A 24,280-nucleotide genomic window follows, 5' to 3' on the forward strand; every position below is an offset into this window, starting at 1 on the left:
TAACCACTTTCCTATCATGTGAAATGTTTGTTTTAACTAATAATTTAAAATGATTAATCCAGTGAGGAAAATTAGGCTTGACTTAATAATTTACTTTTGTGAATAAAAAATGATTCTTGCAACAAAATAATTTCAATAACCATTTTTAATTTCGTATTTTATAAATATGCCTAATGTCATATCTGCTATAGTGTAAAGCCTTCGATGTGTTCCGAGGTACAATTTGGTTTTTGCTTTGATGTTTGTCAGTGCATGGTGCAATTCTGCGTGCGCAACATGTATTTCTTATTTTTTTAATGCTCATTGTTTGTGATTTAAACTTATTTTTGTGTACCTTTTGAATTTGCATTGCAATCACATCTATCCCATAGACATTCTTATAAGGGTTATGCACTATGCAGCATCGAGGGCTACTGCCTACTGGCGCTGACGAGACGCTGGGCCGCCATCTTGGAGTGGTGATCCGCTCCACTCAGTGCAATTTATTTGGCTTGAGCAATGAACTGTCAGGGCATTTAATTCATTTTAACCTCACTGAATACCACTGATTTTCACGCGCTTTTTTGTCATACGTGTAGCTATGATGAAGGACACATGTTTTGGCGTGTTTTATTATTCATAGTTTGCTTAACAGTAATATAATATTCCCATATCCAGACGTCCGAGATCAAAACTGGGAATATATTCCCAGAGAAGGGGGAAAAAATGGTCAGCTATTTTTAAGTTGAAAAAACAATATGATTAGGTTATATATACATGAATGTATCCTACAATTTATTATTACATTAGATATCTATGTATCCTAGGGACCTAGACTGTACAGAGATAAGTTATTTTTTCTGTTGTGTTTAGGTGCAGATGTTCTCCCAAAATGTGTTTGTCATTCTTGTTTGGTGTGGCTTCACAGTGTGGCGCATATTTGTAACAGTGTTAAAGTTGTTTATACGGCCACCCTCAGTGTGACCCGTGTGGCTGTTGACCAAGTATGCCTTGCAGTCACTTGCGGGTGTGTGTATTTGAGCCAGATATAACATACGACTAGGCAGGCACGTTGTTTGTACAGGTTGTAGAGGGCGTTAAAGGCAGCGCCATTATGGCACCCCATGAACATTGTTGATTGGGTGAAGATCGACAGAATTTCGGGAGAATGGTTGCCCTGAAATTTGGGAGTCTCCAGGGAAAATTGGGACTGTTGGCAAGTATGATGCTGCCAAACGCCATTTATATAAAACCTGTGGGCCACACTAACTTTAAATTGTCATATCAAGGTGCGGGCCGCAAATGGCCTGCTGGCCTTGTGTTTGAGACCCCTGGTCTAGCCTATCTTATGTGCTGGTATCTGGACCGAAAATGTGTTTCCGTTCGGACTCCTACACTACAAGTCCGAGAATTCATCACAACAACTGCCGTGTTGTTACGTCAATATTTTTTTTCAGTAATGCTTTTGAATTTGCACTTAGTGATAATCTTCTGACACCAGTCTAATTGTACTTTTGACTAATTTCAACACAATGTCAGCAAGCATATTTGTTTCAAATTGTGTCGCTGGTTAGCTTGCGGTGATAGTCACTTCTGCATGTATGGCGGCGTATGACGGTCAAAAAGGGTTTGATTAAAAAGTCATTACACTAATCGCTTTTTTTCTTTCGGCGTTCACGGTGGGACAGGGGTTAGTGCGTCTGCCTCACAATACGAAGGTCCTGAGTAGTCCTGGGTTCAATCCCGGGCTCGGGATCTTTCTGTGTTGAGTTTGCATGTTCTCCCCGTGACTGCGTGGGTTCCCTCCGGGTACTCTGGCTTCCTCTCACCTCCAAAGACATGCACCTGGGGATAGGTTGATTGGCAACACTAAATTTGCCTTAGTGTGCGAATGTGTGTGTGAATGTTGTCTGTCTATCTGTGTTGGCCCTGTAATGAGGTGGCAACTTGTCCAGGGTGTACACCGCCTTCCGCCCAATTGTAGCTGAGATAGGCGCCAGCGACCCCAAAGAGACTAAGCGATAGAAAATGGATGGATGGGCTTTTTTTCTTTCCACATATTTCGCGGTACAAAAAACTGTTTCATAATATAGAACGTTGCATCATTATCACTGCATGATGATGTATTGTATCCATCCATTCTACACATAATACTGTCTGCCCTACAGGAAGTTTCTTCATTCAACTTGGGGTTGGACGTTCACCCTGACAAGTTCCTTCATCATTCTCCTCTCCCTATCAGCCCGTCACCCAGCCTCCCTCTGCCTTCGCCATCTCTCCCGACTGGGCCTCTCGGGCCTGATTTGGTGGGGCTGCCAGCGCCTCCTCACCCTGCTGGAGGACGCGTCTGGGACCTGCTACGAGCCCGTCCTCCATGGCCAGGAGAGCGCTGCTTCTTCTGCACAGCCTCTGCTACTCCTCCACGAAGACCAGACCAAAGCGTCGTGCCTGAGCAGCAGAATGCAATGGCGGGGCTATGAAGTCTCCCAGGACGTGCTCATCCTCTGCTTGTGCTGCCTCTTGCTCGTGGAGGAGCTGTCCGTCTTTGGACGCCACCTCCACCAAAAGTCTCCCGACGGAGCCCCGCTGAGGTTCGTCTTCCTCCTGTGTGTGCTTCTTCTCGCCGTCTGGGTGTTCCTGCTCCTGTGTGTGTTGGCACACTTCCCGAAGTTCCCAGCACAGCAGCTGGGAGGAGCTCTGGGCTATCTGGGATGGAGAGGCCTCTATCAGGGATGGTTCCGCCTCAAACCAAGTTGGCACTGTCCGGGTCTGCCAGGGGACCAACTTTTAACAACAAAAGTAGAATAAAAGTCTGGTAGACATGTAACAATGTATCCCAGCAGGCATGCTACAATTGTTTTTGACTGACCACAGACTTCAAGAAATCTTTGTGTTTTATTTTGTAATGACAAACAAAAAAAAGCAGAGGCGCTCAATGGAAGTGTGGCCCAGTTTTGTACTTCATTGCCCTGACATGGCGGGTTGTCTTAGTAGATAAGAGCCTTGCAGTCCCCTCTGGGCCTCTTAATCTTGGCGTAGTTCTTGATGATGATGTCATAGAGCACTGCCTACGAGAGGAACGCAAGCTTTAGAGAGAGAGATGAAGGCAGAAAGGGTAAACATCTTTGACTAGCTATTTGCAGCTCTACTATAATATAGCCAGCACAATGTTAGTCAAAGATCCTCCATAATACAGGAGATTTTCTAGTCTAGTTGTTTAACTTGTTTCTCCGAGGACCACCTCAGAAAAAAACTTGGCTCTGCAAGTACCACCATAAAGACCAACATTATAATACAGTAGCGTAGTAGGCCCAATTATTCATTAAAACAGCGCAAAGGTTTTATTTAACAAATATATCTAATATTTTTGCCCACTGTGACTTTACACACAGTTTGAACAGTAACTATGTTTGAATATTTAGGTGATTATTTGGTACCACGATTGGTACGTGTACCACAGTTTGAGAATCACAACTATAGTCTATAATACAGAGCATCTTTGTCTAACATTTTTGCAGTAGGTCCTTTTAAAACAACAAAGCTCTCTTGACATTATAGTGAATCTTTGACTGTAGCTATTTTGCAATAAAGCATAGCTCTTTTACCGTATATAGATGGTAAAAATCCTAGTCAAAGATCCTTTATAATACAGAGGATCCTCAAATAGTCTTTAATGTAGAAGACCTTTGGCTAACCTTTTTTGTAGTAGGTCCTCAAATACAGCAAAGCTCTTATTTTATTAAGATCTTTGACTATAGCTATTTTGTAATACAGCATAGCTCGCCAATCATGTCAACTGCTACAATATTAGTCAAAGATCCTCTATAATACATAGAATATTTGGCTTACATTTTTGCAGTCGGTCCTTAGGCCAACTATGCTATTGTATTTTAATGTTGGTCATTATTGTGGTACTTGGAGAGCCAAGTGTTTTCTGAAGTGGTATTTGGTAAAAAAAGTCTGAGAAGCTGGGATAGGCTTCAGCCACCACCCGCGACTCCAAGAGGGACAAGCGGTAGGAAATGGATGGATGAACCACTGCTCTATAATGAGGATCTTTGGCTAACAGTTTTGCAGTAGGTCCTTAAACAGCAAAGCTCTCCTGCCATATAGAAGCTCTTTGGCAAGCCTTCTTCGTAGTCGACCACTAAAAACAGCAGAGCGCTCGTGTAGCAGAGAGGCTCTTTGGGTGGCGCCAAACTATTGCTTGTTTAAATTTATGAGTAGCTTTATTAGAGCTGCAACGATTAATCCATCGAATTGATTACAAAAGAGCTTCAATTTATAATCTGTTCCTTTGATGAATTGTTTACTGTAAGTAATAAAAATGTATAAAATCCGGAACATAAAGGGTGCGGTTTAAAGTTTAAATGTGCGGACATAGTTTCTGGTGTGTGGGTGCCGTTATGTGTGGTGGAGAACAGCGAGGATTTTCATAAAAGTGTTTTTATACACACATGTAAAAGAGCAAGTTAAACATTGATGTGCATTTCATTGAAAAATAAATTATTTAAACTGTTATCCCCAAAATACGCACTGAGGCTATAACATATTTTATCTCAAACTAATCGATAAATAACAAATAATTGATAACTGTCTTCTACATTTGGTGAGCTAACATGTGAGGGCATAGCACAGCCTTCCATGGAAACACAAATATTTTAGTCTGAGCTTTTTTTGATGCCACCAGAGAGTGAGGAAAAAAGTGAGTATAACCCTAGAACTGTTCATTTGTCTTTACTGCAAGAGGCTAATTACAATAAAAGGTATGCAGCCGATTAAATATTTATTACATACACAAATTACACTTTAATGTCAGCAATAACTAGGGACAAGCGGTAGAAAATGGATGGATGTACTTAATACCACCAGCAAGTTACAGTATTGCTCTGAAACTACATCCTGTTCCTGTCTTCAAAGGGTGAGTAGCTTTGCTTTATTTTAGTTTTACTCTAAAGTGATTCACTTCTATCCACACTTGGAATGTTGGGGTATGATTTATATCCTGTTGAATGTTAAATATTTCCAATGGAAATGTGTCAAAAAGAAGCATCGGATGCTCTTTCCTGCAATAACGTCTTTGTCATTGAACTTTCTATTGGTCATTGTGGTTGCAGTTTGCACTTCTTTCACGTTGCTAAATAAGGTAACAGCGCTCGGTGTGTTCCACTCCCTAGTTCTAAAACCGTATCTACAGATTTACTGGCATGTGTGCATGAAAGCGCTCGCTAATAGAAGGCAGCAGGAACACTTACATATGTGGCACACATGTCCAGCACCATGAGGCGCAGCTCAAAGTACTGAGTCTCGTCCAGCTGGTGAACCAGCTCCCTGAAGTCTCCCTGCAAGATGCAGACAGCAGTGTTAGAGAATATGGAGAATGTAATAAGTGGGTGAATACAGTACAATCTACTGACCACGTGGGCGGTCTTTGATGCTTTGGCTACTGCGTCACCTCTCTCGCTGTAGTATCTGACAAACACAACATGCAATAAGCAGGAAGCACAATATTCTGCTTTAGAGGGGCTCTTACTTTGAGATCTGAGTCTGGAATCCCTCGATTTTAGTGCGTGCACTTGTCAATATCTCAAACACTTTTTCCTATTGATAAATGTAAAATCATGTTTAAAATGAAAAATAATGTTTAGAAAATGTCATTGGAAGAAAAAAAATAAAGAATGTGACTCACTTGCACTGCTACTCCGAAGTTGTTACCATCTTCAATTGTGGGTATTTGGAGTTGTAGCCACATGGTAACCTGCAAGAAGCATTCATTATTCCATTTAGAGCATATTAAGTATAATTTATTGTCGGAACCACACTTTCAATTCCAAAATCATTTCAAATGTTTTTTCCCCAAAGGAAATTAATGACAGTACAGTACAGGCCATATTTAATGCATTTTAACTACTCCAGGCCTAAAGTAACCACTGTATAATCAAACGTAAAGTAAATCTGCTTTATGCTTATCACTCTTCATTAACTTCCTCTTCTATTGCTATCAATACTCTTCTATCCGACTTCCTGTTCTATGGTTATCACTTGTCTTCAACATCCTGTTCTATGGTTATCATCACTCTTCATTAAATTCCTGTTCTATGATTATCATCACTTTTCTTCAAGTTCCTGTTCTATAGGTATCAACACTAATCTCCAACTTCCTGTTCTATAGTTATTAACACTCTTCATTAACTTCCTGTTGTATGATTATCATCACTCTTCTATTCAACTTCCTGTTCTATGGTTATCACGCTTCTTCAACTTGCTGTGTTTTAGGTATCATCACTCATCTTCAATTTACCCTATGGTTGGCATCACACTTTTCCTGTTCTATGGTTAGAATCAGAGGCGCCGAAAATGGGGGGTAAAGGAGACGGATTCTAGGGGCCAATGATGGAGGGGGGCCCAGAGAGGCCTCTAATGATGAAATTGTGATGCTGTGATGCTGTTCTTCTTTCAATAATATGGTAATGATAGTCAAAAATACCATTAAAATGCATAATTGTATGTAAAATAGCATCAAAAAATATTGCTGCTGTGTTGGGGGCCCTGTAAAGATTATTTCATGGGGCCCAAAATCCCTAGCGGCGCCCCTGGTTAGAACAACACTCTTTCAACTTCCTGTTCTATGGTTCTCACTCTTTTTAAACTTTCCGTTCTTTGGTTATCATCACTCTTCTTTAACTTCCTGTTCTATGGCTATCACTTTTTTTAATCTTCCCGTTCTATGGTTTTCATCACTCTTCATTAACTTCCTGTTCAATGGTTACCATCACTCTTCAACTTCCTGTTCAATGTTTTTTTTTTAATCACTTATCAAGTCTTGTTCTATGCTTATAATCACTCTTTGTCAACTTCCTGTTTTATGAGTATCATCAATCTACGTCAACTTCCTGTTGTATTTTTATCATCCATATTCAACTTCCTGTACTATGGTTATAACGCTTCTATTCAATTTCCTGTTCAATGGTTCTCACTCTTTTTAAACTTTCCGTTCTTTGGTTATCATCACTCTTCTTTAACTTCCTGTTCTATGGTTATCACTCTTTTTCATCTTCCTGTTCTATGGTTTTCATCACTCTTCAACTTCCTGTTCAATGGTAATCATCACACTTTAACTTCCTGTTCTATGATTATTATCGCTTAACAACTTCCTGTTCCATGCTTATCATCACTCTTTGTCAACTTTCCTGTTTTATGGGTATCATCAATCTATGCCCACTTATTGTTGTATTTTTATCATCCGTATTCAACTTCCTGTACTATGGTTATCACTCTTCTATTCAATTTCCTGTTCTATGGTTCTCACTCTTTTTAAACGTTCCGTTCTTTGGTAATCATCACTTTTCTTTAACTTCCTGTTCTATGGTTATCACTCTTTTTCATCTTCCTGGTCTATGGTTTTCATCACTCTTCAACTTCCTGTTCAATGGTAATCACGCTTTAACTTCCTGTTCTATGTTTATTATCACTTATCATCAACTTCCTGTTTTATGGGTATCATCAATCTATTTCAACTTCCTGTTGTATGTTTATCATCCACATTCAACTTCCTGTACTATGGTTGTCATTCTTCTATTCAATTTCCTGTACTATGGTTCTCAATCTTTTTAAACTTTCCAATCTTTGGTTATCATCACTCTTCCTTAACTTCCTGTTCTGTTTATTATCACTTATCATCAACTTCCTGTTCTATGCTTATCATCACTCTTTGTCAACTTCCCGTTGTATGTTTATCAGCCATATTCAACTTCCTGTTCTATGGTTATCACTCTTTTTAAACTTTCCGTTCTTTGGTTATCAACACTCTTCTTTAACTTCCTGTTCTATGGTTATCACTCTTTTTCATCTTCCTGTTCTATGGTTTTCATCACTCTTTATTAACTTCCTGTTTAATGGTTACCATCACTCTTCAACTTCCTGTTCAATGGTAATCATCACGCTTTAACTTCCTGTTCTATGTGTAATATTACTTATCATCACTCTTTGTCACCTTCCTGTTTTATGGGTATCATCAATCTATGTCAATTTCCTGTTGTATTTTTATCATCCATATTCAACTTCCTGTACTATGGTTATCACTCTACTATTAAATTTCCTGTTCTATGGTTATCCTCACTCTCCACCCGAAGTTGAGTTCTAGCAAAGTGAACATCTTTCGAGGGTGTTTGGCTTAAGAAGTTCTATTGTAATGATGGCTCTTCTTGTGTACTTTCAAAATAATGCACGTTATTGATGGAGTGGAAGTCCTTGTTTTTTTTTCATCCATCCAGGTCACACACACACACACACACACACACACACACACACACACACAGACACACACACACACCCACACACACACACACACACACACACAGACACACACACACATAAACACACACACACTACTAAACATTAAAACCAACCGTGTTGAGCTTCTCCTTTAGTGTCTGAATCTGAGGCTTGACCTCCCGCAGAAGCGTTTCCACTCGCTCGTTGCAGCAGATAGGACCACAAGGAGGGCCTGGTGCATGAAAATTATATATTATATTGAATAACCTATTACCAATTACAAGTAAGAGCTTGTTTACACTACAATACTTTATTTCTATTGTTACTAATAATAGCAATAACCAGTTTGTCACTTAATTACTGGAATCATGCAGTCACATCAGTCCAGCATGACATTATTCACCTGAATCTTCCTCCTCCTCCTTCTTCTTCTCGTCTTTCTTGCCCTCCTTCTGTAACGAAAGGCAAAGTGTTTGCAGCTCTGATTCTCCCGGCGGCCCCTTTATTGATAGCCACTAAACAAGAGTTAGCCGTGGCCCCGTTTTGGTCTTTAATAATATTTTAGGTTTTTGTTATCAGACTCCTGCCCAATACCCAACGTCGCCGCCCCACATACACAACATAAAAACACATTAATGACCTAATTCTGTTGAAACTAGCTTTTTAAAAACACATGTAAAAGCCTTACCTATGTTTTTGGATGCAACTTGTAATGTTTTCAAGATTTTTTTATGGAAAAAAATAAGGTTTTGGACCTTTTTAATAGTTACCGTAGCTAGATGAAGTGAAAGTAAACCGGTTTGTCTTGCATGTAAACACCACCATCCATTAAGCATTGTATCCGGCATTTTACTTCCCAACGTAATACAGTCGATGGTGCACTCCTATGATCAGAAAGCCTACAATTTTTTTATCACTTATGTTTATGCTTAATGTTCATCATTTATGTTTTCATCAAGTGTTCCAACTAGTGGCATTATAAACCTTTTTTACGAGGGTCTAGATCAGGGGTAGGGAACCTATGGCTCTAGAGCCAGATGTGGCTCTTTTGATGACTGCATCTGGCTCTCAGATACATTTTAGCTGAGATTGCTTAACACGATAAGTAATGAATAATTCCGCTGGTAATCACAATGTTAATAACGTTCAAAATTTAAAACATCCTCATGCATTTTAATCCATCCATCTGTTTTCTACCGCACCTGTTCAAGAAATAACAATGTTATTAAAAACAATTAGAGACTTAATATACTGTAAAAATTTTGGTCTTACTTAAAAAATGCACGCATTTAGTTGTATTCAGTGTTAAAAAATATGATATGGCTCTCACAGAAATACATTTTAAAATATTTGGCTTTCATGGCTCTCTCAGCCAAAAAGGTTCCTGACCCGTGGTCTAGATGCTCCCTAAAGTATCCTTAAACCCCCTCATATTATTTGGTGTTGCTTTATTTATTTTTTAAGTTTATATAAATATATAATATTAAAGTAGCTGGAGTGTGAGTTTCAATATTCATGCAACCTGTCATTATATGATTTATGTCAAGTTTTCCTTTACTTCATAGTGCAAGGTAGCAATTAGCCGATTTATGTAAGACTAGCAATAGTGAATGTTATAAATATACATCATTATTATTACATATACTGAGGGTTAAGCCTCATTAGTCTTGAAAAATTAGTCTTTCATCTGTTTTGAACTTTAATCATGGTTATTTGAACGCACTACAATTATGTGCTAAAAGGTGCAAAACTTATAAACATAACATTGTACAATGCTGCCATAAAGAGATGTATTATATTTGTACCTTTCTTACCTGATCCTCAATCCCAAATGTTGGTGCTGTGTTTGAATGCATAAATGTTAGCTTTGATGATATCTGTGTTGAGTGAACAGTGAAATAACTCACCCTTTTGTATTTTTGCAAGTGTGTGTGTGTTGTGTGACACGTTCCCTAATTTGATTGATTGAACAAACTTGTTATTTAACTTTGACAGCAGAATTGATTTTATCTTCACTTTTGAGGAGGTTGTCTTTTATAACTAAATGAAAAAAAAAATCTTCAAATCTTTGCAAAAGCCTAGGCCATGATCATGTAGTGCCCCCTTGTGGTTGAGGCTCTAAACAACTGGATGTTGCCAATGCCCAAACATTTCCATACCTCCTCCTTCTCTTCCTTCTTCTTGCGTTTGGCCTCCTCCTTGACAGGATCCGGTATTGGGATGTCCAGCGGCGCCTTCAGGGATGTCAGGTCTTTGCAACTGAAATAAGTCTGAAGGCAAAATTAATTTGCAATATGCCCTGTTTTAGTTTTTTGATATCACATTCAACCATTTTAAACACTAACCTTCAGTAGCACCTGCAGCTCTTCAATCTTCTGGGGGAAAAATTTTGAGACCAGTCCTTCTGCCTTTTCCCCCCCGGGAATCAGAAAAATATTATTCAAATCAAAAACACTGACGACATATTCTTTTACAATACTACTCAAAATCATCCTCATAAAGCAAATAATATTTTATGACACTGTTTTGTTCTGGGTTTTATGACATTTAAAGCAATGTTTTTACATTTTTAAGTGCTCAGTCGCCAACGTTTTACTGTAAAAATAAAAGCGGTAACGTTTTTCAATTTTCAGTCAGGCACTGTAAAAACAACTGTAGATTTTGTTAAAATATAAAAACTGGCAGCATTGTGACCAGTTTTTTTTACCGTTTGTTTTTTTTACCAACTTTACCGTAAAACTAACAGTTGTAGCGTTTTTCAATTTACAGGAATTAGGTGTAATATACACAATTACTGCGATAAGGTGGCGACTTGTCCAGGGTGTAACCCGCCTTCCGCCCGATTGTAGCTGAGATAGGCGTCAGCGACCCCCCCTGACCCCAAAGGGAATAAGCGGTAGGAAATGGATGGATGGATGGATATACACAGTTAATTGAACGTGGAAATTCTGATGAGTGAACTTTCTAAAATGATTAGTGATGATTAATTTAATATTTGGCAATGTCCATCCATCCATCCATCCATGTTATACCACTTGTCCCGTTTGGGGTCACAGGGGGGTGCTGGAGCCTATCTCAGCTACATTCGGGCGGAAGGCGGGGTACACCCTGGACATATCACCACCTCATCACAGGGCCCACACAGATAGACAGACAACATTCACACTCACATTCACACACTAGGGACCATTTAGTGTTGCCAATCAACCTATCCCCAGGTGCATGTCTTTGGAAGTGGGAGGAAGCCGGAGTACCCGGAGGGAACCCACGCAGTCACGGGGGAAAATGCAAACTCCACACAGAAAGATTGAACACAGGACTACTCGGGACCTTCGTATTGTGAAGCACATGCACTAACCCCTGGAACACCGTGCTGCCCTTTGGCACTGTCCATCCATCCATCCATCCATCCACTTTGTACCGCTTGTCCCTTTTTGGGGTCGCTGGCGCCTATTTCAGCTGCATTCTGGCGGAAGGTGGGGTACACCCTGGACATGTTGCTACCTCATCGCAGCTTTGACGATGTCATGTAACAAAATTATTAGTATTTTTTTTTAGTTCATACTTGTTTTGCCAGCTAAAATACATCTATTTAACTATTTGTTTTAACAATTTTGAATAAACGTTAAGCAGCATTTCAAAACGATATTGAAAACTGGCAGCTTATTCACCAGAATTTTACTGTGAAAATAACACTAGTAACGTTTCTCACTTTACAGTAATTCAGTGTAAAAAAATACTATACATTTTACGGTCAAATTATGGCGACTGAACTTTTTAAAATTTAAATTAATAAAAAAGTAAGCACCGATTCTGTTCGTAACTTTTATGGACAGAATTTCTAGGCGCAATCAGGGCGTTGAGGTGATCTGGTTTGGTGGCTGCAGGATTAGGTCTCTGCTTTTTGCAGAATATGTGGTCCTGATGGCTTATCTAACCAGGATCTTCAACTCTCACTGGATCGGTTCGCAGCTGAGTGTGAAGCGACTAGGATGGGAATCAGCACCTGCAAGTCCTAGTCCATGGTTCTCGCCCGGAAACGAGTGGAGTGCCATCTCCGGTTTGCGGAGGAGATCTTTCCCCGAGTTCAAGTACCTCAAAGTCTTGTTCACGAGTGAGGGAAGAGTGGATTGTGAAATCGACAGGCGGATAGGTGTAGCGTCTTCAGTCATGCGGACACTGTATCGATCCGTTGTGGTGAAGAAGGAGCTGAGCCGGAAGGCAAAGCTCTCAATTTACCAGTCGATCTACGTTGCCATCCTCACCTATGGTCATGAGCTTTGGGTTATGACTGAAAGGACAATATCACGGGTACAAGCGGCCCGAAATGAGCTGCCTTTCCTGGGTGGCGGGACTCTCCCTTAAAGATAAGTTAAGAAGCTCTGTCATCCGGGAGAAGCTCAAAGTAAAGCCCCTGCTACTCCACATTGAGAGGAGCCAGATGAGGTGGTTCGGGCACCTGGTCAGGATGCCACAAGAACGACTCCCTAAGGAGGTGTTTCGGGCACGTCCAACCGGTAGGAGGCCACGGGGAAGACTGAGGACACGTTGGGAAGACTATGTCTCCCAGCTGGCTTGGGAACACCTCGGGGTCCCCCGATGGGGCTGGACAAAATGGCTGGGGAGAGGGAAGTCTGGGCTTCCCTGTTTAGGCTGCTGCCCCCACGGCCCAACCTCGGATAAGCGGAAGAAGATGGATGGATGGAAAAAAGTAATAATTTCTCTCCTGGGAGAAGCCATGGAAAAAGACTTCCAGGCGGTTTGAAAATAATTCTGGACCACTATTCGCCCGCCCAGGTACTCAGTTTGTTGTGGATCGGTGGAGGGAATACTTCAAAAACCTCCAAAAAAACCTACAAGTCTTCCTATGAGGAAGCAGTGCCTGGGAAATCTGTGGTCGACTCTCCAATTTCTCGCGCTGAAGTTGCTTAGGTAGTTAAAAAGCTCTTCTGTGGCAGGGTTCCGGGGGTGGATGAGATCCGCCCGCACTTCCTTAAGGCTCTGGATGCTGTGGAACTGTCTTGGATGACCAGACTCTGCAGCATTGCGTGACATCGTGGGTGGTATCTCCGTGGTGGTTCCCCTCTTTAAGAAGAGGAACCGGAGGGTGTTTTCCAACTATTGTGGGAACACACATCTCAGGCTTCCCGGTAAGATCAATTCAGGTGTACTGGAGAGGAGGCTACGCTGGATAGTCGAACCTTAGATTTAGGACAAGCAGAGTGGTTTTTGTCCTGGTCATGAAACTGTGGACCAGCTCTACACTCTCGGTAGACTCCTCAAGGTTGCATGGGAGTTTGCCCAACCAGTGTACATGTGTTTTGTGGACTTGGAAAAGGCCGTTTCCCTCTGGAAGTCCTGTGAGGAGTGCTTAATATGTGGCACTTTGTTCCCTGTACGAACCGTTCCATAGCTTGGTCCACCTTGCCTGCAGTAAATCAAACCCTTTTGCAGTAAGGGGTTGGACATCGCCATGGCTGCCCTTTGTCACTGGTTCTGTTGAATACTTTTATGGACAGAATTTCTAGGCACAGTCAGGGCGTCGAGGGGATCTGGTTTGGTGGCTGGACGATTAGGACTCTGCTTTATGCTTCATCTGGCCAGGATCTTCAGCTCTCACTGGATCGGCTTTCAGCCAAGTGTGAAGCGACTGGGATAAGAATCAGCACCTGCAAGTCTAAGTCCATAATTCTCGCCCGGAAATGGGCATAGTGCCATCTCCGGGTTGGAGAGGAGATCTTGCCCCAGGAGGAGGAGTTCAAGTACCTTGGAGTCTTGTTCACGAGTGAGGGATAAGTGGATTGTGAGATTGACAGGCAGCTCGGTGCAGTGTCTGCAGTGATGCAGACCCTGCATTGATTCTTCGTGGTTATAGGAGGAGCTTAGCCGGAAAGCAAAGCTCTCAATTTACCGGTTTATCTACTTCTGACATCTATTTGAGTCGTAACCAAAAGGACAAGATCACAGGTACAAGTGGCCGAAATTAGTTTCCTCCGTCAGGTGGTGCGACTCTCCCCTAGAGCAGAGATAAGAGGAGCTCAGAGTAAAGCAGCTGCTCCTCCACATCGAGAGGAGCCAGGAACGCCTTCCTGGGGAGGTGTTTTAGGGCAAGTTCAACCGGTAGGAGGCCACGGGGAAGACCCCGGACACGTTGGGGGGACTATGTCTCCCAGTTGGCCTGGGAACGCAACGGGATCCCACGGGAGGAGCAGGACGAAGAAGCTGGGGAGAGGGATGTCTAGGCTTCTCTGCTTAGGCTGCTGCCCCCGTGAAATGACCTCAGATAAGTGGAAGAAGATGGATGGATGGATGGATTGATAAAAATAAAGTATTGTAAAAAAAAATTTTTATTTTGGGGTTGTTTTACTATAACTAAAATATACCTATATTAAAAACATGTGGCTTGGTCGCCAGAGTTTTACCGTAAATAAAACAATTGCAACGTTTTTCAATTGACAGTAATTCAGTGTAAAAAACACTGTAAATTTTAGACCAAAATTCTGGCAACTGAACTTTAAAATTTTTTAAATTGATATAAAAATAATATTGTAATGTAAACATTTTTGGGTGATTTTGTAGTCATTTGTTTTTTCAGTTGAAATCTACTTATTCAACAATTTAACAATTTTAAATAAACACGAACCCCATTATAAAGGATATAAATCTCCGCTAGCACAAGCTAATACACTTTAGTACAAAGAAATAAAATAAATAAATTATCAGTCCATCCATTTTTTTACCGCTTGTCCCTTTTGGGGCCGCGGGGGGTGCTGGAGCCTATCTCAGCTGCATTCGGGCGGAAGGCGGGATACACCCTGGATTTAAAATAAATTAGGATTATTTTAAATACACGATTTGGCCATTTTCTGGCAATGTTGTGGTTTAAGTGTAAGTAGGTTATAGTAAATATTAGGGCTGCGAATCTTTGGGTGTCCCACGATTCGATTCAATATCGATTCTTGGGGTCGCGATTCAATTATATATCGATTTTTTCGATTCAACGCGATTCTCGATTCAAAAACAATATTTTTCCGAGTCAAAACGATTCTGTATTCATTCAATACATAGGATTTCAGCAGGACCTACCCCAGTCTGCTGATATCTTAGCAGAGTAGTAGATTTAAAAAAAAAAAAAACTTTTATAATTGTGAAGGACAATGTTGTATCAGTTGATTAGATTAGATTAGATTAAATAGATTAGATTAGATAGTACTTTATTTGATTTATTTGATTGCAATAATGCAAAATAGTTTTAACTATTAAACGAACCAAAAATATGACTTATTTTATCTTGGTGAAAACATTGGACTCAGTGTGTTGTTAAACTTATGAGATGCGATGCAAGTCTCCCGTCCAAAACCAAAACCCAGTAACTCAGTTTTAGTCAAAACTGAGCTGATAATAATTTTGGAGTTACTGGGTGATATGTTTTACATTAGTGTATGCGATATTGTAATTTGTTCCGTAAGTAAGCTGTTACGCGCATGGCAGGACCTAGCAACTACCACATAAACGCGAAGATACAACAGAAAAACCTAGTATCTCAAGGGACCAATTGGAGCTCCTTTGTCAGTCGGCTTATTGTCTTTGATGAGACATTTGCATGAATGGGGGCCGACGGTCAACCCGATTATGTAATATTATGGCACGAGGGGATATTTGGAAGATTGGCCCAGGACGTTGCAAGCACCTTCATTAAATGTATTGTTCTTGATTCTTCCCCTTGCATACTCTTTTGGGCAGATAACTGTGGAGGTCAAAATAAAAACTGGACGCTGTACACGGCTCTTCCCCAATGTGTAAACGCAGAATGGGGCCCACCCGAGATTGTGATAAAATATCTGGAGAAAGGGCACACGTTCATGAGAGCAGATTCAATCCATGGCTCAATCGGCAAGAAAATGAAAGCTCAAGAAAACATGCATACGTTTGATGACTTTGTAGATCTTTGTAAGACAGCATCAAGATGGATTGGTTTTCCTTTGTTTTCTCAAAATCAGCTAGAAGTGAGTTACTAGGTTTTGCCTTTGGACGGGAGAAGTGTAAGCCACTGTGACACTATTGCTCTTTTTTTTAATTTTTATAAATGTCTAAGGATAATGTCAATGGGGGATTTTTAATCACTGCTATGCTGAAATCATAAATAATATGGATACTGTTGTTGATAATATTAATTTTTGTTTCACTACTTTTGGTTTGTTCTGTGTCATGTTTGTGTCTCCTTTCAATTGCTCTGTTTATTGCAGTTCTGAGTGTTGCTGGGTCAGGTTTGGTTTTGGAATTGGATTGCATTGTTATGGTATTGCTGTGTAGTGGTTTGTTGGATTGATACAAAAATAAATAAATAACTTTTTTTAAAAACAAAAAAAATATATGATTTTTTTAAATGACGAGAATCGATTCCGAATCGCACAACGTATTCGATTCGGTTCATATTCTAATCGATTTTTTCCCACATCCCAAGTAAATATACAATTCATAATGATGATTTACAATGATGTGTTTCTTCTTCGTTTCCTCCAGTTTTTGCAGCAAGTGCGCCCCTTATTGGCGACATATCGGCTAGCACTGCCTTGTTTATTTATTTGAGGATATAGTTTCGCTTTGTCTAGAATACAAAAAAAAAAAAAGACGAAACATGTTTTCAAACAGGTCAATTACCTCCTTGATGAGCTTCTTGGAGAAGTCCTCCACCTGCAAATAGGTAAGACAAGGTAATTTAGTATATTTGTTGTGTCATCGTGTGGCTCCCATTACTCAACTCAACAGCTCAGCTTACAGCATTACTAGTGTGTAACTATGTATCAACTTTAAACAGAAACCTGGCTCAACTGTCGAATCACTTTTAAGTATAAAAATATTAAAAGCATATTAATGTCCCTCACTATCTATATAGTCGACATATTTAGATCGCTCACCTGCTGCTTCGCCTCGACGCAAATATCCATATCGGACATGACGCCTGTAAACTGAAAGAAACTGATTCAATGTTGTTATTAATACGTATATGTTCAAAGTGAGCGTTGTGAGAGAGATTAATTATCCTCACCCGTCTTTGTAATTCAACGCCACGAAAAGGAAAGCCCCAGTTACTCAGCAGTAAAACTGAAAACGAAAGTTTTTGAGCAGATAAGTACTTCCGTACAGTATCTATCCCGCGGAGCATTTCGGGATTTGTAGTTTAGTACTATTGACTTACTGAGGCAGGAAACTGTATACAGAGAAACGACCACCGCTAGGGTCACTTTTTATTATTTAATATTTTTTATTTATTTATTTAATAACTGCACACATTAATACACATTTCTATACAAGCACATTTTCAACTAGTTCTTGGGCAAGGTATGAAATGCCAACAATTTATAGCAATAAAATAAAACACGACATAATCGTAGCAAGAAATAAAAAAAATTAAAAAACATAAAATACAGATGATAAACCCGCAAAAACCAAACTACTCTAGTCCATGGATAAGATGATATATAATTTATTAATGACACCTGATTTTACCTGCCACCCACACATGGTTTAAATTTAACTTAGATAATGGATTTTACTATATAAAGTGCTTTGAGTCACTCGAGAAAAGCGCTATATAAATGTAATTCACTTCACTTCACTTATTTCTGCATCTAGAAGGAGGACTAGGGTCAAAGTGTGAACATGTTTTCAAATGTATTATGGTAACGGTTTAGTTTAATTTGAACATGCATACAACGTTGCATTTAAGTACTGTAAATCTCATCTTTGCAGCATCACAAGTAGTGTCTAAATATCTTACAGTATTTTTAATAACCTGTTAAAATGTTTTATTACATGATATAAGAATACATATGTGCAGTAGACCTTATTTTACAATAACATAAATAAAAGAATAATAAATAGTTGTTTGGTAAAACCTAGGTAATAATACCTTAAATTTTGACAAAAGAAGGAAGAGTGAATTTCAGAAAACTACACTATAATTCTTATTTAAAATATGATCTCTTCTGTGGGCACTTAATTATGCATGAATACAAATATAAACTCAATGTAATGCCTCTGAGTCATGTGACCAGTGTGTGTGGATTGTCTTTCTGCCACAGCTTAAAACAAAGACAACAAAACAAAAAAGATGTCAGCACCTCCACACCTAGCACACGCAAAGTGCCCTTAATGCTGACATCCACTCATAACTTCATAACATATTGCAGTTTTTATTATATGATTTAGGTTAATATTAGTTATATTCTCTGCAAATCATTAAAAGACAAGCTTAACTTAAAATGATTGTGCACACGTACGACACCTCACTCAATAAGTCACGTATTAAATGTGTGTTATTATTCATGTTTGGACCCAAAGGGCAAAGGTAAAGTGCTTGTTTACACTGAGAGGAGAGAACCATTAGTTGTTGATTCTTTGATTTGATTGAATGCTTGATTTAAAAAAAACAAAAAACAAACATTGTTGCCTATTTGTTGCACGTAGCGCTGCTGAGCTCAAAGGTCACACACAGTGGGACAGTTCACCGCTCACCACGCCAAATAACAAAGACGTGCAAAGTAGCCCTGGAATTATTCTGGATAGATAGCACATTTTTAAGCAGAACATATTGTGCAGTTTGAGCTCGTCTTGTTTTTATTGCTTTGGTTGCTTTCATTTGTGATTATTTTTTAACCATATTTTATTTTATTTTGTCAATAGAATTGTTTATTTATTTTCTACTCTAGATTTATACAATATTTGGACGTACTACATTCGACACTAGCATCACAAGCAGCACTAGAGATTAAATGGTCATTTAATCACTGTTATTTTTCATTGGTCAGTCTACATGCCAATTGTCACAAGTTAGGCTTATTAGTGCTTCCCAGAGCCCAAAAAAAGTCTGCGGGCTATAGAGCATTTTTTATTCGGGCTCCCGTACTCTGGAATGCCCTCCCGGTAACAGTTCGAGATGCTACCTCAGTAAAAGCATTTAAGTCTCATCTTAAAACTCATTTGTATACTCTAGCCTTTAAATAGACCCCCTTTTTAGACCAGTTGATCTGCCGTTTTTTTCTTATTCTCCTCTGCCCCCCTCTCCCTTATGAAGGGGGGTCGGGGGGGACACAGGTTCGATGGCCATGGATGAAGGGCTGGCTGTCCAGAGTCGGGACCCAGGATGGACCGTTCGACTGTGCATCGGTTGGGGACATCTCTGCGCTGCTGACCCGTCTCCACTTGGGATGGTTTCCTGCTGGCTCCACTATGGACGGGACTGTCGGCACTACATTGGATCCATATGGACTGGACTCTCACGGTTATGTTGGATCCACTATGGACTGGACTTTCACATTATCATGTTAAACCCGCTCGACATCCATTGCTTTCAATCTCTCCTGGGGGGGTTGCCCACATATGTGGTCCACTCCAAGGTTTCTCATAGTCACTGTCACCGACGTCCCACTGGGGTGAGTTTTTCCTTGCCCTTATGTGGGCTCTGTACCGTGGATGTCTTTGTGGCTTGTGCAGCCCTTTGAGAAACTTGTGATTTAGGGCTATATAAATAAACATTGATTGATTGATTGATTGATTAAAGTTTAACTGCAGTGACTCTATACTGTCATTGGTTGTTTTGCATTGCACACAAGCATTACATGCCACTTGGCATGTAATTATTTCATGATGTGTCACCCACTTTTCGTTGGTCAGTCTCCACATCAATCGTCACAGGAGACAGAGACATTATACAGCCATCGGCCGATTCGCAATAAATACAAGCATTTCATACAGCAGTAGTAAATGCGTCGCTCATTCTATACATTTATTGGCCGATCTCAAGATTAGATGACGTGTCACCCACTCTTCATTGGTTAGTCCACATGCCAATTGCCACCGGGGGGCACTGACTTTTAACAGTCATTGGCCGATCTACATTGTGCACAAGCATTTCAAGCCTTACTTGTGATTACACGATGTGCCATTCACTCTTTATTGGTCAGTCTACACGCCAGTTTTACACACAGGTTTAACTGCACTGAGTGTAGTGTACTTGTTATAATAATCATGTATATATATTATCACACAACTTTAGTATGCTTAAAGTCCGTTGCTATAGTTATTAGCTATTGTGCTCAAGATGCATTTTTTCTATCTGTGCAAGGACAAAACTTCTTGTCTGAGGGGTGGCGTCAGCCACAGATGTTATCTTTGTTTTGACCCGCTAACAGCCAAGGACTTCGAGGACCTCAACGAAGATAAGATGACAGCACGCAGACAAAGCAGAAACAAAGAAATCACAAGGCCCGGCACATTCCGTCAAATATTGTGCATACTGGGCCTGCTTGGCATAATATATGTGACCACTCCTGCAGAGGCGGCCTCAGTGATGTTGACTGTGGAACTCCTGAATAAATAGAGGGACGCGGGAGCTGAACCTTACAGCGTAGGGCGAGACTGTGACTAAGTGTGCAGCTCCATGCGTTCTCCTCATGAGCTAAATTGAACTATGTCTCTACATGGTTCCTTACTTCTTGTCTGTTAAATAGATGTCATCAGTGTTTGAACCTTACAGTACTGAGTGTTTTTTTGTTTTTTTAATTTTCCTGACGGAACTTTCCTGAAGAAATCAATAAAGTACTATCTATCTATCTATCTATCTATCTATCTATCTATCTATCTATCTATCTATCTATCTATCTGTCTGTCTGTCTGTCTGTCTGTCTGTCTGTCTGTCTGTCTGTCTGTCTGTCTGTCTGTCTGTCTGTCTGCCTGCCTGCCTGCCTGCCTGCCTGCCTGCCTGCCTGCCTGCCTGCCTGCCTGCCTGTCTGTCTGTCTGTCTGTCTGTCTGTCTATCTATCTATCTATCCATCTATCTTTCTATCTATCCATCCATCCATCCATCCATCCATCATCCATCCATCCATCCATCCATCTATCTATCTATCTATCTATCTATCTATCTATCTATCTATCTATCTATCTATCTATCTATCTATCTATCTATATGCAGTGATTGGCTGTTTTAGATTGCACACAAGCGTTACATGCGACATAAGTGATTAGGTAATGCGTGACCCACTCTTCATTGGGGAGTTTACATGCCGATCACCACGGGAGGCTTTGACTTTGTACAGTCATTGGCCAATGTACATTGCACACAAGCATTACAAGTTGCACTCATGATTACATGATGTCCCTCACTTTGCGTCGGGTAGGCTACGTCAGAGGAGGCACTAACTTTGTACAGTCATTGGCCGATGTACATTGCATACAAGTATTACATGCAACACCATTGAGTAGATAATGCGTTACCCACTCTTCATTGATCACACTCTTGAATACAGCGTGTGCTACTCACTCTTCTTTGGTCAGTCCACATGCCAATCATCACAGGTTTGACTGCGGTGACTTTACACAGTCATTGATTGTTCTGTATTCATACAAGCATTACACCAGCGTTTAGATGGCACCTCACCCACTGTTGGGTGAGGGCCATACACACCATTCGTCTCAGGAGGCACTGACTTTGTACAGTTATTGACGGATCTACATGGCATACAAGCACTTCAAGCCACACTCATGATTACATGATGTGTCACTCACCTCTCATTGGTCCAGAGCCCAAAAAAGGTCTGCAGGCTATAGAGCATTTTTTATTCGGGCTCCCGTACTCTGGAATGCCCTCCCGGTAACAGTACGAGATGCTACCTCAGTAAAAGCATTTAAGTCTCATCTTAAAACTCATTTGTATACTCTAGCCTTTAAATAGACCCCCTTTTTAGACCAGTTGATCAGCCGTTTCTTTTCTTTTTCTCCTCTACCCCCCCTCCCTTACGGAGGGGGCGGCGGGGGCACACAGGTCCGATGGCCATGGATGAAGGGCTGGCTGTCCAGAGTCGGGACCTAGGATGGACCGTTCGACTGTGCATCGGTTGGGGACATCTCTGCGCTGCTGATCCGACTCCACCTGGGATGGTTTCCTGCTTGCTCCACTATGGACGGGACTGTCGCTACTACATTGGATCCACTATGAACTGGACTCTTACCGTTATGTTGGATCCACTATGGAATGGACTTTCACAGTATCATGTTAAACCCGCTCGACATCCATTGCTTTCAGTCTCTCCTGGGGGGGTTGCCCACATATGCGGTCCACTCCAAGGTTTCTCACAGTCACTGTCACCGACGTCCCACTGGGGTGAGTTTTTCCTTGCCCTTATGTGGGCTCTGTACCGCGGATGTCGTTGTGGCTTGTGCAGCCCTTTGAGACACTTGTGATTTAGGGCTATATAAATAAACATTGATTGATTGATTGATTAAAGTTTAACTGCAGTGACTCTCTCATTGGTCAGTCTACATTGTAAATAGTCACAGGAGGCACTGACTTTGTATTGTCATTGTTTGTTCTACATTGCGTGTCAGCATTTCATGCAACACCAGTGATGGAACACTCTTCATTTGTGAGTTTACATGCCAATCATCGCAAACTATCAAAGCAAAAGTTGTTGACTATGTTCTGTGTGGGGCCGAATACGGCGAAGACAAAAAAGAAATAATTAATATTTGTCACTTACAGCCATTCAAGCAACCATCTGCTGACTTTACAGAGCAGAGAACATGAAGTTTGACCAGACATGCTGCATGCTTATCTCTTATCTATTGTATATATTCTTCTGTCTGACCCCCACCCATACACTTCCTCTCGCTCCTGCACGTGCGTCTCACTAACAAGAGGCAGCTGTTGGCCGTGAGCCTCACAAAAGGAACATAAGGCATTAGGAATCGTTTGACAGCTTCATACATCATTTGAGAAATCCTCCCAAATATCTTTTTTATGGCGTTTTTTCCCCAATCTCATGTTTCTATACAAGCCTGCCCCTGAGGTTTTAAAAACAGGTGGTTGGGCTCTTTTGTTGTCAAATACTGTTTAACTGAAACAATATCATCATTGTTAGCAGCAGTATTTTGTAACTGTTCAATTCAGACAGTATTTAATAAAACATTACTACAAAATAGCATACAAACAATAACCACACTGCTCCCTATTTAAAGTACATTTTAAATGTTGCCCGTCATATAAATACGACAAAAAATCCTTTCTTTGTGTCAAAGTAGCTTGAATTGTGGATGAAAAACTGCATTTGGAAGAAATGCAGACTGAAATATAAATATTCAGATGAACATATTTTTTTTAATGTATAAAGTGAGTTATGGTTACCAAAATTTTTGTCTGGCAAAACAAGTTTATTCCCTTTGTTTGGCTTGAAATAAACTACGAAAATAAATGTTACAAAAGAGTTAGTCGCTCTTGGCCAAAGTAGCTCTTGAGCTACTTAGTCACTCTTGGCTAAAGTAGCTCGTTGTGGCATCCTTTTTTGTTCAGCGGTCCTTGAACGCATCGTCAAAACACCTCTGTTTTGTATTCCCCTGGTGTAGAAGTTATTCCGTTATTCCATCCACCCATTTTCTACCGCTTATTCCCCTTTTGTGGTCGCGGGGGGTGCTGGCTCCTATCTCAGCTACAATCGGGCGGAGGGCGGAGTACACTCTGGACAAATCGCCACCTCATCGCAGGGCCAACATAGATAGACAGACAACATTCACACTCACATTCACACATTAGGGCCAATTTAGTGTTGCCAATCAACCTATCCCCAGGTGCATGTCTTTGGAAGTGGAAGGAAGCCGGAGTACCCGGAGGGAACCCACGCATTCACGGGGAGGACATGCAAACTCCACACAGAAAGATCCCGAGCCCGGGATTGAACCCAGGACTGCGGGACCTTCGTATTGTGAGGCAGACGCACTAACCCCTTTTCCACCGTGAAGCCCCGTTATTCCGTTATTCTACTTTCAAAATGTAAAGAAACTCTCATGGTCAACCTATCCCCAGGTGCATGTCTTTTGAGAGTTTGTTTACATTTTGAAAGTAAAATAACGGGATAACTTCTAGACCAGGGGAATACAAGACAGAGGTGTTTTGACGGTGACTGGGACAATTTGTAATATAAGATGTTTAGAAAAAACATAATTGAAAAAATATATTTATATAAAAACTGGG

The 24,280-nt window shown here is 40.6% G+C and overlaps 2 protein-coding genes across 3 annotated transcripts in view; one reads left to right on the forward strand and one right to left on the reverse strand.

Moving 5' to 3' along the window:
* The window catches only part of LOC133569504 (fat storage-inducing transmembrane protein 1), a 9,469-nt gene extending 4,958 nt beyond the window's left edge, over positions 1 to 4,511 (forward strand). The window contains exon 2 of the mRNA XM_061921899.1: positions 2,148 to 4,511. Coding sequence (XP_061777883.1) covers positions 2,148 to 2,787 — 640 coding nt within the window. The 3' untranslated portion in view covers positions 2,788 to 4,511. The remainder of the gene's footprint in view (positions 1 to 2,147) is intronic.
* psme1 (proteasome activator subunit 1) lies at positions 2,856 to 17,419 on the reverse strand. Of its 2 annotated transcripts, none has more exons than XM_061921897.1 (12): positions 17,303 to 17,419; positions 17,172 to 17,222; positions 16,915 to 16,947; positions 10,599 to 10,661; positions 10,413 to 10,523; positions 8,657 to 8,705; positions 8,388 to 8,485; positions 5,669 to 5,737; positions 5,513 to 5,580; positions 5,397 to 5,451; positions 5,235 to 5,321; positions 2,856 to 3,047 (listed from the first exon to the last, which is right to left on the reverse strand). In XM_061921897.1, the coding sequence occupies exons 1-12, from the start codon at positions 17,417 to 17,419 to the stop codon at positions 2,967 to 2,969; spliced, it is 882 nt and encodes a 293-aa protein (XP_061777881.1). In that variant the 3' UTR covers positions 2,856 to 2,966. The 2 variants fall into 2 exon arrangements, with proteins under 2 accessions (XP_061777881.1, XP_061777882.1); XM_061921898.1 differs by having other exon boundaries at positions 17,172 to 17,232; positions 17,303 to 17,394.
* Between the last annotated feature and the right edge of the window lie 6,861 nt (positions 17,420 to 24,280).

This window comes from Nerophis ophidion, linkage group LG15 (assembly GCF_033978795.1).
Source record: "Nerophis ophidion isolate RoL-2023_Sa linkage group LG15, RoL_Noph_v1.0, whole genome shotgun sequence".
NCBI lineage: Eukaryota > Metazoa > Chordata > Actinopteri > Syngnathiformes > Syngnathidae > Nerophis > Nerophis ophidion.

Excerpts from the sequence above, each read along its gene's own strand:
- psme1 (XM_061921897.1), bottom strand. The coding sequence starts at position 17,419 with ATGCTCCGCGGGATAGATACTGTACGGAAGTACTTATCTGCTCAAAAA. Across the intron at positions 5,581-5,668 it reads ACTTCGGAGTAGCAGTGCAA|GAAAAAGTGTTTGAGATATT; the intron begins GTGAGTCACATT and ends ATTTATCAATAG. Across the intron at positions 5,322-5,396 it reads CATCAAAGACCGCCCACGTG|GGAGACTTCAGGGAGCTGGT; the intron begins GTCAGTAGATTG and ends TGCATCTTGCAG.